The 15,837-nt window shown below is 32.3% G+C and overlaps 1 protein-coding gene across 3 annotated transcripts in view; it reads right to left on the bottom strand.

Annotated features, from left to right (window-relative positions):
* Positions 1 to 9,158: 9,158 nt before the first annotated feature.
* Positions 9,159 to 15,837, bottom strand: part of LOC126769702 (protein TIS11) — a 28,519-nt gene continuing 21,840 nt past the window's right edge. For all 3 annotated transcript variants that reach the window (XM_050488616.1, XM_050488617.1, XM_050488618.1), the window contains one exon: positions 9,159 to 12,013. In XM_050488616.1, the coding sequence (XP_050344573.1) occupies positions 11,300 to 12,013 (714 nt within the window). In that variant the 3' untranslated portion in view covers positions 9,159 to 11,299. The remainder of the gene's footprint in view (positions 12,014 to 15,837) is intronic.

Genomic DNA, 15,837 nt, shown 5'->3' with positions numbered 1-15,837 from the left:
ATTTGAGTCCACGCATCAATGTTATCATTGTCTATCGCTTCATTCGATACAATTTTATCTATCGTTATCGAAATAATAATAAATTAAACGATATCATTGTCTGATGAAGAAAGTAGAATTATTTATATATATTTTAGTTTCCCTACAACTCGAATATTTCCAATATTTAAATGAATTATCCACATTAACAAATATCCCTTATGTAATTTAGGCAAAGGCTTTTTATATGAAACTTACTCAACTTTACATTTCCTCTCCGGGTGGGAAGGATATATATATAGGACATATGTATACGTCTTAGAATTATGAATGTTGCCATAAAACGGTTTATAAGTCGACAAGAAGATAATATGATCTAAAACCCAAATTTAGCACTTACAAATTTTTGTTACTTGTTTGGTTTTTAAAAATATTAAACGGTCGCACCCCCTCGACTTAAGCAGTTAAAGGCCTAGCATTATATCCATTGAGACAAGTCGAATTAAACTTTCAAACGCTTTATCCTAATTGGTCACAATCAGTTCTTATAGGAAGTGTCTTACACCGGAAAAATACGTGTCAAGAAACTAGAAGTTTATAAGCATCTAGAATATGTTGCATCTAGTTTCCTGCTTAGTTCAGGAAATTATTATTCAATTAGTTTATGCAACCATTATATACAAGTTTTACGTAAATTGAATTACTTCCACTACTATTTACAAAGTAGTTAGAATGTCACCTAGAAGTGTATATAGATAAAGCACGAAACACGACGTTTTAACACTTGTGATATGGTATAACTTATAATATGTGTGCATATATGTATGTGTCTATATACATATACACTCGCTTGTATTAACTTGATCAGTAGGTATCTAAACGGTGTTTTAGAATTGAACCCACTTCCGGAAGTCCTAAAAATATGAATCTTTACATACATTTTAATTTTTATTATAATTGAAGACAACACAATGATTTTATCGGTAAATTTAATAAGCTAGTCTAAAATAAGAAATGAAAACTATAGTACTGACCGTTTTTGTCTCACATAACATATTTACTTTGTTATTAAGCAATTCAGAATAAATGTGACATTTAATATAGCGAGCACATTATATTTCTATTATTAAAGATATTTTAAATAATTTTCATATATTTACTAATTGATTTTATTTCAATTAAACATTAGATATGTTGCATGTAAATAGGTATTTTTAAATTTTATATCGTGGGCAAAGATGATAACACTCAGGACTCGAAAACTAAAAACAAATATTATTTTAAGGAGTAGGAGTAACTAACATAAAAATATATGACACAATGTATTCGAACGTAGTCAATGAAGAATAGTTAAACGCATTTTTTTATACGTGGGGAAATTCTCATGTATACCTTCTATCACAGATGATGATGATAGAGGGCTATGTCGGACTCTTACGGACTAAAATCACCACGGGCAGTCTTCGCTCCGCAGGGGGCGAAGTTACGGGCACACTTGCGTATACATCCGCGACTCCGCCAGCGGTTGTTCAATTGAAGAACCCTAAATTGTCGAAAACTCCTATTTTTTGCTACATGCTTGTTGGGATTGGCACGCTTTCATCCTAGGGGTCCCTATACTTTTCAGGCAGTGAAATAGTTTAACGCATGCTTTAACTTCTTCAACTTTATTACTTTTAACCTGCCCTCATGATATTTTACACTATAACTCTTAATAATTTATTTTGTGTTAGAGCTTTGTGCAAGCCCGTCTGTTTAGGTTCCATCCACTCATCATATAGTCTGCCGCTAAACAGCAATACTTAGTATTGTTGTGTTCCGGTTTGAAGGGTGAGTGAGCCAGTGTAATTACAGGCTCAAGGGACAAAATATCTTAGTTCCCAAGGTTGATGGCGCATTGGTCGTGTAAGGAATGGTTAATATCTCTTACGGCGCCAAAGTTTACGGGTTTCCGTGTCTTGGACACAGAAACTCATCCATCTTTACTCTTAGAGCTCGCGGGACATGATGATGTTCAGGAGTGAATTGCTTCGAAATTATTGTCGGTATTAAAATTTCCGTAAGTTTAGTCTAGTTTCTTTTTTCTCTATTTACAAGGGCCCTACACCAGGCGGGCATAAACAATGACGGGACCGGCAAACAAAATAAAGTTGCTTAATGTTTTTTTTTTATCAATAACAATATACTTATAAATACTTTATACAAATTGAATAAATTTAATAAAAAAATAACACCAACATTTTAAAATTTATCGATTCATATATTTATCAAACTAGTATCTTGTAGGTCATATTTTTCAAGATGTACACCGTTATAATAAACGATAATTATTAATTTTTACGCAACGCAGTGTGCAATGTTAAGTTATTAAGAACTTAAAATAAGTACAAAATTCCAATAATAAGGCTTCATTGGCGAGGTAAACGTGTAAACATACAACACATAAAAACACCAAACCAGACTAATTAATTATACGATTTACGTGAATATAAGGTTAAAGATTTTGTTTTTCTATTTAACTGGCTTACTAAAATATTAAATGTCATCACTAAAATATAATTAAAGACTTTTTCTTACAACCCGGGTTCCTTCAAACGAGGCGTGAAGAGGCATCTTACGGGCCGGCAAGGCGAAGGCGGCTAGTGCAGAACATTCTTCACGAATAAACTGGCCGAACAAACAAACATTGATATATGTAACTGGTATCCAAAATGGGTAAATATATGTAAATGCAATTTTAGACTATTAGCATAAAGATACGGTTAAGATTTATCGTCGGTATAATGTTTGTAATTATAGCGAAAAAATTGCATTACGGCTTAAATTTACGTAAACAAATGACATGTTAAACAATCCCTCGCGATAACCTATGTGTCCTTTTAAGTGCTTAATAGTTATATTTATTTGTATGTATGCAAAATATATTCGTTCATAACCCCAATAATAATATTGGACTGGATTGGAATTTTTGAGAATCGTAGTCATATTTAAGCACATTTTTTGGGTGAATAAAGTATTATCTCTACCAATTAAAATATATGTTTTAGAGCTTGGATAACGTTATATTACTAATATTAAAATGTCTATTTTATTAGGTGGAGTTACGTGTTGTATGTGGATTTAATTTTGTTTTATTTTTTATTTGAATTAATTAATATAGAATTAAAGTTTAAGGATATTCTATTTGCGTCGGTGAGTACGTGTGCGTATATCACAGGTGTGTGCTGTGTTACGTAAAGCCTACGACACGCTACATATCTTTACGATCCTTTGTCTCGATTGCTGCCAACCGTATTGCTCGAGTACACTTACCTACAACGCAGTACATAAACATGCTCATTATTCGATTACTTACCTTAACGCGAATAAAAATATTCGAGAAAACTACATTTTATTAAAAATCCATTATTGTGAAACATATTATTATGAAAAAATTCACAAAAAATTATCGTGCAATAAGCACATAATGCGGTCATATTGAAAATCAAATGCGTCAATGTACATCGACAACCAATAAACGTGTTTCAAGCTTAAAAAACATACAAATTACTCATTTGATTATAAATGTGGTTACAATATTCGAGAGAATATAAAATTAAGTAAGACTTTACTTTGAAACCATATATAAGTTAACACAAGTACATTTAAGGGTTTTGCTATCGCATATTCCTCTCCGTGTCCTAAGGACGTTATGGCGATTCGAAACACGAGTCACATGAGTCCACGGAAGTGCTGTGTTTTTGCCTTGTTTATGCGTTACGTTTGCGACAGTACACGCAGTAAAAATTATATTGTCGGCACCCGGTAGCGGGTCACTCGCTAGCGATACTGCTCTAGCTGATAAACTCGATACTCTTGCATTTATATAGGATTTATATTCTATATATTTTACGGTTTATGGTAGTTAAATAATTGTTAAAGCTACATTATACATGGCTATATTTGTATTTTCAAAATCAAATCAATCAAATTATAAGAATTAGAACTTACCCAACAACTTCACAAAGAATTATTTAATGTCGTTTCTGTAGCGTCTGTGTGTAGTTACTGCAAATATAAAAAAGTTTTTATTTTTATTTTGATGCTATTGAAAAAAAAGTTTTTATTCAATAGCATCAAAATAATATTAAAGGCGAAACAGCGTTACCATTTGGATATATTCTAAATGTAATCTAAATTTTTTTCTTTAAATTAAATGTTTTTAGTGTATAAGGCTACTATTAAAAAATATGTCATTTATTTGATTATTACGATTCAGTTGGCTACACATTTTTTTTTATTTAAAAAGCAGACAATATCCTTACATTTTTATTTAGAAAAACCGTTAATTATCTAAAACATTTGCAATTGAAATTTTATTTTTGAGTTTTATTTATAAAGATATTAAGTGACGAACGTATTTACGAACATACGATTGTAATGAGGAATCTCGTGCCCTTCGAATTTCAAATAATCCCATAAATAAATACGGAACGACCGGTTTCACTGGTAAGCGAAATGCAAACTTTGTTACTTCCTTTTTCTACTTTTATTTATCCTTGGAAACGTGACTTTTAATATTTAGTTGTGTCAACAATATGAGTAAAGCTTAAATAAATAGTCATTTATTTTGCTAAGATTTTTGCGACTATTGTGTGATCAACATGAAGGATCTACTAAATAATGGATTATTTAAAAAATGAAAGTTTCAAATTCTCATACTAAAATATTTGAGTTTAATTAATATATGGTCATAATATATTATACTTTAATTATTTTTTGTGTTACTAACAGGTGGAAAATTTATTAATTAAATATGTAATGTCTTGTTAGGTATTTACTATTAAAGCTGTTTTTAACAAATAAATTGTCATTATTCGTAGAACTAATAAATGGCAATGAGGACAAAAAATGTAATATCGAAATTATTTATTTATACCAGTTTGAAAAAAAGTAACAAAAAATATTACAGATGAGTAAACAAGCAGTTCATTTGCAATTAAATCTTGATATCAAAGGACTAAAGAAGTGACCAGTATATAAGCAATCAAAACTAAACTATTTTCGTACAAGTCGTAAGGTTATAAACGATGCTGAAACCATAAGAGTCCTAAGCTTCATATTCGACTCAGTAAAGATAAAAAAGTTCAGGGTTTTTACTACAGAAAGTAAATATAGTTAATTTAGTTTCCTGATTAATATTGAACTTATGTAAATATCTACATAATGACTGGACTGTTATTAGTTATTTTATTGGTACCGTGAATGACTCAATTAAAATAATTTTATCTCGTGTAATAAATGACAATCATAATATAGTAAATAGTATTAGTACCTATGTACTATTACTCGTCACAAATTTTATCAACGTACTCAACAATTTAACTGTATAATACGTTAATAATTTGTACGGCACAAATACTGATTTAAATAAATATAATTTCATATTCGTACGGAATTTATATACGCTCTTGTAATCTCCACAAATCTTATGTTATATTGTTTAAGATTGCGATAATTAATAAAATCACAAACAGCAGTTAACTTGTAGATATATAATATATTTTAAATATAGTGAAACTGTCGTAACCACACAACCGACTTACCAACTGATTGTATAGAGCTTTTCTACTTTACTTTTAATATACGAGTACTATTAAAATAATAGCGTTTAAAAATATACAAATATCGCTATAGGTATAGTTTATTAATGTCAAATAAACATTATTTAACCTTAAATACTGTAAATTTAATATATTTCTACCTATTTTACTTTTCAATTCATTGTCTTAGAGCTATCCACGGCTTAAACCGTCAATAAGCAAAAAACAAAATATAAATTTCGTATGTCAAACGCATTTGACAAATAACAGGAACATTAATGCGATAAGATTTATATCGCCCTCAAATGTAAAAATAAGAAAAAAAACATTTTCAATTCAATACATTTGTATTACTTATTTGTAATAAAGACATGATTACAATATTATTGACATAAACTTGTATGTATATTTTCGTTTCAACAGCCCTCTCTATAAAGTATACTTTTGGTGACGATGTAACTCGTTTGGTAACTTGACGATTTACATCTTACTTGTTATCTAATCGCTTTTAAATGTACAAATATTAGATAATGGGTCCGTTATCACCCACCAGCAGCAATTATTATTATCACTGTACTAACACTGCGCCTCGTATTTACTTTCTTAGTCTTGATATGTGATAAATACGAGTATGAGTACCGATTAAGACGTCCATCGCAAAGGGCTTATTATTTACCTGCATATCAAAATAATCTTAGAAAATACCAAATAAAACGGATTTCATTTATATTTCTATTAAAATTCTATTAAATATTTCTTTTAATAAAAATATAAATTATATATGTTCGAATAATGAAAATTCAATTAAGGCCATTTGTCTTAAGAATTGATTCTCCGTCTGTTTATTTATATGTCACAGCAGCTGTTGCTCTCGATTTTACTTGTTACACTTGTTTTGAAACTTCGTAAACTTACAGCACTTACACAAATAATGTATATTCATTCGCGTTATAGAACAAAACTTAATTTTATCAGACTTTGCCTAAGTACTAGGAAAAAAATAAGAATACAGGTTTAATAATTTTAGCTTACTTTTTGCATGATTAAAAAATTATTACTAGTTACAACTTTACTATCATTAATTATGCTACTACTATATACTAATATTTCCACAATCGTATACAGGTCTGAATTTGAGGAGCGCCAAAGAACGTTAATATTACACGAATTCCTATTTTTTTTTTAATTTGAATATGGAATCAATAAGTAAATAGCAGGAGAAAAAGTTATGACCCGTGACAACTGATTGCGTTGTAGTCTCTACGTGTTTCAAACCGGGGTCGTTATATTTTAAGCAATAATAATTCGATAACCGACCGATATACATAAATTAAATATTAATAAAATTTATATTAACTAATAAATAAAAATACGTCGTATTCCACGCTATAATCAATATGTATTCTTTTCGTTTTCCTTAATATTTAAAAATAATCTACAAGTTATGCGTAATAAAAATAAACATGTAACTTTAACTCCTCTTAATTAGTTTGGTATCAAGCATATTAACTATCAGCTTTTTTAATGAAACTGTAACAAATTTCAAAACTTTTTGAATATAATTATGATATTTAATATTTAGTTCAAAGTAAGTCCCATATTATAACATCCGCTTTATATTTATTTGTATAAAGTTGCACCGATAGCGTTATACGCATTGACGGCATTTAGAACTTAAACACTATGGACATAACAGTGTATTTCCATTTGTATTGACGTTATTTTCAATAGTCATTTTTAAACTGTCGAGTCGTTTTGTCAAGGCCGCCTTATCTCAGTGTTGGGTTACTAGAGTGTCCGACGCAGCTCCAGGAATTGAAATTCGATATCACATAAAGTCGATTTAATAAGCATTTAATTATAACTGGAGCATTTTATAACTGATTAAATTATGTGCCATTACAAAATATATTTATTCAGTTTTCTCGAACGGTGATTACTTTTAAAAAGCTTTATTAATGTTCATATTATATTGAACGTAGAAATCTGCTGTTGCAATTTTTATTCAATATAAATTTTTTTACGTAGTTACCTACATGTTTATTATATAGTAATCGGCTTCAAAACACTTCAAATAAAGTATTCGTTAAATACCTAGGTACTCATATATATTAGATATATAAGTACCTAGGTAATTAATGAGTTTACACATATATATATATATATATATATATATATATATATATATATATATATATATTAATTTTTAAAGTTACCCTGACGTTTCCTCAAAGTCAAGATCTTGTCTTCAAATAAATGGCTTTGTTCCTGTAATTAACTAATTAAAAACTTTACCCGATATTCCTTATTTAAATAAATTTTCAATTAATCATAACGTTTTTGTATTTCCTAGAAAATCTTTTAAAATTGAATATAACTATTTTTATTCTTCCATCTCGTATGTTACACACACACACACTGCTCACCCCTATTTGGCTTGTTTCTTTATAGTAAGCTTGCTGTGTTGTAATTAGTATGAATCAGTAGATAAGAAGTTTAGAACAGCATTCCAAACTATAAGATCGCTTACACGTCCCTTGTATTTATATATATATATATATATATATATATATATATATATATATATATATCTTTTCAATGTTAATTTCAATACCTAGTACTTCTGTTGATAAATAAAAGAAATTGTTCTCTAACTTATTGTAGAATTGAATAAATCAAACGGTAGAAATTTTTGTACATAACTACTAAAATTAAATTGATTTTACAAAATGATGATTTTTGATCCATACCTACTAATTTTGTCTAGTTTTTACGACTCTTAATTTGTTATATTTTTATTACTGATCGCTTACACGTCCCTTGTATTTATATATATATATCTTTTCAATGTTAATTTCAATACCTAGTACTTCTGTTGATAAATAAAAGAAATTGTTCTCTAACTTATTGTAGAATTGAATAAATCAAACGGTAGAAATTTTTGTACATAACTACTAAAATTAAATTGATTTTACAAAATGATGATTTTTGATCCATACCTACTAATTTTGTCTAGTTTTTACGACTCTTAATTTGTTATATTTTTATTACTATATATATATATATATGACCAGCAATGTAACATCTGCCATTCGCTGAGCTATTATTAACAAACACAAGCATTAATCATTAACAGTTAACATTTTGCTGGTTAGGTAATAAATATTTACTTGCCAAGTTATTTTAAAAAACCTTTCTAATACTTACGACAGCAAAACTGCATCACACCGACATTTGTTTATTTCTCGTGCAGATTACATAAGTTGCGTTCTTATGAAATATTTTGTTGTGGAATAAGTCACGAGAGGTTCCAGGTTAGTTTATAGATTTCAGTGCATTAGCGCATTTTACTTATTATATTATTATAGCGAATATTCATTTCTTCAAAATATATTTAAGCAAACAGAAAAGATATTTTGTTTAAATATAATGCAAATTGTTTTAAGTTGATACTTTTTAAATTTATAAATAATATTTAAATAAAACTACAAATAAAATATAACAAAATAAAGTTAAAGAATAATCATAAATTGAATCGAAAGAAGCATTAAAAAGGATTGATGTAAAAGGGTAGGGTAAACAAAAATAAAAAAAAAATTAACATATTTTGACTATAATTCAATAAAAATGCAGTTGGAAATAAGGAAAACTTACAAGAAAATGTCATAGACAAGCTTTAGCCTTATTTTTTTGTCCGTAACAGAAATAATGTAGTCAATTTTTTGGAAGATTAACTTACAATTGGATTAAATTAAAAAAAAAAATTAAATACTTAATTACAACTGACATAGGTACTAGAGTATCTAAACTAATGCCTGTTATATTAAATGACTGATGATATATTACTAAACATTAAGTTACAAGTAATCGTAGTATTTAAATGATTGTTTAAATACAAAAGAAATTAAATAAATCAGCTTTAATGGTTTATAATTCGTAATGAACTGATAATAAATAATATTCGCGAAACTTTATGAAAAACGCCTAAATCTAATCCTTAACATTAGGTACAAAATTATTATCATTCTGTTTGCACGTTGATTCCATGCAACTCGCCATGAGATTGAGAAAAACTGAAACTAAATACTTGACAATAACAACACAATAACACTACCAACCTCGGTACTAATTGACAAATTAAAGAAAAGCAACGGATCAAAGGTGTTTTTATTAATGCAGTACAAAAACGTAGATCTAACATGTATAAAAATATGAACTCGAGGCACGAGGATACAATTTCTTGGTATTCGAAAGCGTATCTTCTTTCAGAATTTCTCCTAATCACTTAATTGGTCCCTTAATTAAAACATTAAACTTTGTTATATAAATATTATAAAATATCACACTTTAAATTCAAAGAAAAAACTATTCTACATCGAAACTAATCACTTAGTTCTGTCAAAGTACAAAAGTAATAACCGTGCCTATTTGAATATTACATTCAAAAGGAGACAATAAATAAAAATCAATCTATCTCGATCAACTAAAAATTAAATATTATAATCGATTTATTTTGTTATAAAGTAAAAGGCACTTATCGGAGGGGGTGCGCGGGCGCGGCGTGGAAGCGCGAGGGGAGAGAGCCGCTCCGCAACGCATCCACCTCTATCAACATGCTTTATATACTATTGTCGTCACTATATCTTTATACAATACAGGTATATTGGTATATGGATTCTCGGGAGATCGACGGGCTTAAACTTGGATACCTGTCATTTTTTGCATGCGTTCGAGCGCGATGTCTTTGAGCGCTGGAGCGAGAGGGAGTCGAGTGCGGTTGCGAGGACGAAAAAAACAATCACCAAAAGTCTCAAACAGGTTTAGGCTCGCTGCTCGCTCGCTCGGCGCAAAAAGGAAAAATTCTCGCAGGCGAGCCGCTTGAGGCGGCGCGCCGCAGGAACGTTCCGATACTTCCCAAATGAGCTGCAGATTATTGATATGATTAACGGTGTTGCTTAGCTCAAGATTGTCAAGATAGCATGCCATAGGGTATAATTGATCGAATTTCAAAAGTAATAAAATTGAATTGCATGATTTAAGCCCATCTTTCTCTCGAATTCCATTCGGCGTCGACTGATTCTGTTTAGTCTAAGACAATCGTTAGGACGAAGTGTTAACTGCCGAATCAGTCGAGCTGAGGTCTATATAACGAGCCACGTCCCGTCGACGCGTACCTCGTCCGTATGCGGTGTGGCATCGCAACTGCTAGCTACAAAATAATAATAATTAAAGTTAAAGAGACTCGAAATAAATAATAAATTATTATCTTATATCCTTAAACATAGATCACGAGCGCCTTCTCGCGGTACGGTACCGAGCGCGGATAGGCAGTACGAAATAAATAAAATGTTACTATAAGCTAACTTTACAAAGACCACCGCTCGGCGGAGAATCGCATCGGGAAGACTTCCGCGAGCTACATAATAAATATCTAATAATATAAGGTGCCATTTACAAGTGCGTGCCGATAATTAAAAATGATGTATATCTAATATATTCACACCGCAAACTTTCGAGACGCCAGTGAACACTTCATTAGCTTTACAATATTACAGGGCGAAGTAGTAAGAGCGTCGATAAACTGGAGATCATTCGTTGAGCGGGTGTGGACGCGAAGCGCGACGAGCGGGACGGCGCTCGGGCGCGGTCTGGAAGACGTCGAATAGGCACTAAGTTGACGGACGATCCTTATACGCTACGCTCGGTTTGTTAACTTAGGACTAGGTAACCGCTCAAATTTAAGCAATCACGATATCGCCAAAAGCGGAAGAGAGGCGGTTGAACACAGGCAGCCGTTCCTCTTCTGGATCAGGAGAGTGCGCACGACGAAAAGCAAAGGACGTGGCGTGTGCGGGCGGCGACATTGCTGGCGGCGAGTGCGGTGCCAATGGAGACTGTGGAGTTAGCGGCGAGTGCGGCGATCTAGGAGAGCGGGAACCATCGCTCATGTATGACGCGAGCGAGCCTCCGGAGGACAATGATGCAAGAGATCCACCAGGAGATGTTGGCTCACGGCGTCTCGCTTCTTCAGCATTGTGGACGAAGTGGCACCGAGGTCCGTATGGACAAAATCCTACAGAGTGGAACGTACGGCAAAGCTCCGTCTTGTATTTAGGGTGTCGCTGAAGGTTACGAAGTTCACGCACTCCATGAGCGAACTGGCATTTATCACCATATTTGCAAACACCTGCTTCTTCAAATGGTCGACAAAGTTCCGTCTTGTATCTGCTAGTAGCAGGTGGCGGGGGAGCTGGGTCACTTGTAGTACGTTCAAGGCGTCGATGACCAAGACTGTTTAACAAACCAGCAAGAGCGCGTTGTGCTGGAACGGACGTAGCTCGTGCAAGGACAGGATGCTGTTCCCAACCGACGGTAGAAGCGTTGTTGGTGCCAACGGGACCGAGCGCGCTGCTTAGTGTAGCGTTCATCGTCTGCACTGGGCGAGTTTGGTTCTGAAATAGATAAAAGAAATCAATTAATATTTTGTATATAATTAATATATAATAACTTAAGCAAGATATTAATCTTGCTTACGTTATTCCTAAATATAATAAATATTTATTTTTTCTCAAAATAGAATAAAAAGTGTTAGTTTAAAAAAGGTTTTATACGACGAAAAAGAAAAATACTTTTATTACGATATTTTTTTACCCTAAAATGGACCACAATCTTGCTTGAACGGTCGGATACCTGCTACAGGCAACAAAAAAAGGACCCTGCACATTGATTTGCCTTCGCCTACCTGCTTGAGCAGCCCTTAGCTATAACGTTAAATGTTTAATATTTCCAATTAACTGAACCTTAACTGGCACTCTTAAAGTGAAACGAATTTTTAATAGCTTTAACTAAATAGCTGGGCTGTTTCCCCACGAGAATAATTTAATTTGATAAATATACCAGCCCTTTATGCGTTTGGTTTCCCAATTCCAATGGTTGTTTAAAAATGCTAATGATTTAAATATCTTTTGTTTTGTGAGGTGGCTAACTTGGCTTCAAGACATCACCATAACAATAGTGGTGTTCAAGTAAGAGGTAGTTGACACTAGCGCTCGGCCGGCACAATCGCAGTGATTGTACACTATTGTTCAGCAGGCGTCGCCTCGTGGCGTCAGCGCAATGAGGAATAATTGTCGCCGCGCCAGCTCTCGGCCGAGGGGCAATGGTCGTGTGTCGTGTTAAGTAACAGTACTCTTCACAATGATCGATCTGTGATCTATAGCTCACTTGACAACCTGTTGTAGGCTTTAGTTATGCAACAAATAACAATATGTATTGCCAGTTAAATACACACACAAAATACACATTAAACAATGTATATTTTTCAAACAGGAACATTAAAAACAAAGCAGATGGTAGATATTAACCTGTTTATAAAAAAAAATGATTCAAGTAGTACATATTAATAAAGTATTTATTGCTTAATAATAATTAAATAATTTTAACAATTTGTTGGTTAACTGAGAGCGATGCGAAGGTCAGCAAAGCGCGCGACGCGGAACATAGCTTCTATACATTATGTATGATAGATCACATCTTGTATGCGGCGGCCTCAATCGATGTGAATGACATATCATTGTATATTCTATACGCCTGTACCTCGACCGAAGATCGTAAACACGCAAACACTTGTGTTTTTGAATACAACGACAAATTATACCACGACATTTGTTAAGCTGATGCCGCGGATGTTGTTCTCGACGGTTTTGTTTGAATCCCTTTTATCATTCTTAGCTAAACAAGTTGAAGCTTATGCACTTAATACGCAGTGAATACATAAATTGCATGGATATAACTATTATCCTTCTATTACTCTTAAGTCACTGACTCGTTAGATATATGTTCGGTTTGTAATAATTGGTAAGTAAACAATTCAACGAATAGTTTTTAAGTCGGACTACAAACTTTCTCGGTATGAATATACAATTAAAAGACTAACTTAAATATATATAAGAATATTCAATTGAAATTAATTCAATGAAAGTGTAGCAGGATAATTAGCGTGTGGTAGATGAACTTAGTTGCGGATGAAATGTTAAGTGAAAAGAGCAAGGGTTAAATCAGCAATAGCAAGTGACGATGGAAAATAGTAGCGAAGTTGTAATTAGAGAGTTATCAGAGCGGAACATTGGTTAAGCGCTTTCCATCGGACATTGCGTCGCGAACGAACTCCAGGGAAATTTGTAATCACTGTCGATTTCGAGCGACCGCGGTCATTGCGTTCGAAACTAAGGGCAATCAAACGTGAGCGGCCATGGCGTATTTACCACAGTTTATTATAATAACATGTGTCCATTAGCCGAACGGCACGTTCACCATTTACACTTTTAAGGGTAAACGTCTAGTAGCATACGTGTTTTGTAAATATTTCTACCCATCGACCTATAAAGGAAGGTGTATAAAGTTTTCGAAGAACCAGGTACGGATTGCGTCTCTTGTTAAGTGTGTGTTCAGTAAATTAGCGTTCGATTGTGTCAACGCGGTAAACACGCGCCTTGCTCCAGTGATGTTTGTTTAGTTTGTTCTCTTCATTATTATTTTTAAGAACGGTTACATAAACCCTAAATATTTTTTATATACAACAAAATTGTTACATAAATTAAGCCAAGCTAGCTATTCCAAACTAATATTTTAGGCCTTTAGAGTATAAGTTTCGGGATACTTTATATTTTGTGTTTATGAGTTTGTATAAAAAAAAATCTTTATTAATTGCCTATTCAGATATTTGTAGAAACAGAGGCCAACGACTCAATTTATGGCCGGATATTTATCGAGAGCTGGTTTTCGTTTCTGGTTTTAAAATATTTAATTATATAATCTTTTGTATTGAAGATTAGACATCACAGTCTTTCTTGCAACAACTCACAACCTGGTGCAATCGAAACTTGCATACAAGATAGGTTATGTTGTTAGTATGCATCAAACGTCTAAACTCAGCACGACGTAATCTCATATGTATGGACTGCAGATCTTTGAAATGTTTACAAGAATATATATTGACAAACAGTAATAACATTAATTTACTTGAATGAAAATGTTTTTTTAGTTATAAGTTTAAATATCAGTATTGTTCCCAAGGTTAGAAAAAGAAAAACTATTTTAGACAGGTTATCGAACTTTCAAACACTCCCATGACAGCACGTATATTTGCTCTCGCAATCAGTAAAATTTACACCTCGATGTTGTCAGTGCTGTATACGTACAAGTTCTGCTAAATATATCTTTTCAGATAACCTAAGAGGGCAACGGCTTTACACAACAAAGAAAATGAATTGAGGTTTCTGGTTTTAAAACGGTTAAAATATCGATTTTTAACTATTTAAATAAGAAAAACTCAACAAATATATTTTAATAGTCAGAGCAGTCTCTGTTTTACGTGAATAGATTAAAGCGGAATATTCTGCTAACCTAAATTTTTAAACGGGTTTAATCAATCAAACAAGGTGTGACAACTATGTGTCTACATAATGTCATAGATATTGTTATGTTTTTTAAAAGTAAAAATAGTGGTCTGTGCTTCGATTAAACCTTTTTAACTAATTTCTCCTTAAGTTGTGTTTATTATGGTTAGTACCGTCTTTTATTCATTATTTCCTGTAACATGATACGAGGAGCATGAACTTAAACCATTAGGAAGACTGTCTCGCGACAATTGATCCTGCGACAGAGTCAAACAAGAGAACACTCGTTGCTTAATTGAAGATTAATTGGCTCTAATCAAATGCGTTCTATATTTAAATGAACTTTTAACGACTTAAAACACTCGGTCATTGTGACAGTATTAAATAGAAATATTTCTATATTAATTACTTAATAATTACGAGTTTAAGAGTAACGAACGGTTACCGAATATTCATTTAATTCTCTCATTTTAAATTTTCTATCTAGTTCAACTTGTTAACTTATATGACTTTGACAATGTTTCATCTTGTAAAAAACTTATGTAGTTACTTTTTAAAATAAACAGAAGTCTAAAACGGTACTTAGTGACCGGCTATCAAATATGATCCATTTCTCTGAGGATCAAGCAGAGGGTCTTGTCGATTGCTTCCATCAAGTTTATTGAATGATTGCGCGAAAATAACAAGACGAGATACTGCGGCCCCCTCACAATGTTACCAACAACCTCCCAATAATGGCAATCATTAACCTTTCAATCTTTCTCGCCCCTTTGTCTCAAACAAACGTCTTTGTTTATTTTGATTTGCATAAAAGGGTGGATGTCGCGAGCTACGAATAACACGCTGCGGTAGACTCAAGCGCATTGTTTGCCTATTGT

This window comes from Nymphalis io, chromosome 7 (genome assembly GCF_905147045.1).
Source record: "Nymphalis io chromosome 7, ilAglIoxx1.1, whole genome shotgun sequence".
NCBI classification, from domain to species: Eukaryota; Metazoa; Arthropoda; class Insecta; order Lepidoptera; family Nymphalidae; genus Nymphalis; species Nymphalis io.
Note: the sequence above shows the minus strand (reverse complement) of the source record. Positions and strands in the feature narration are given on the sequence as shown.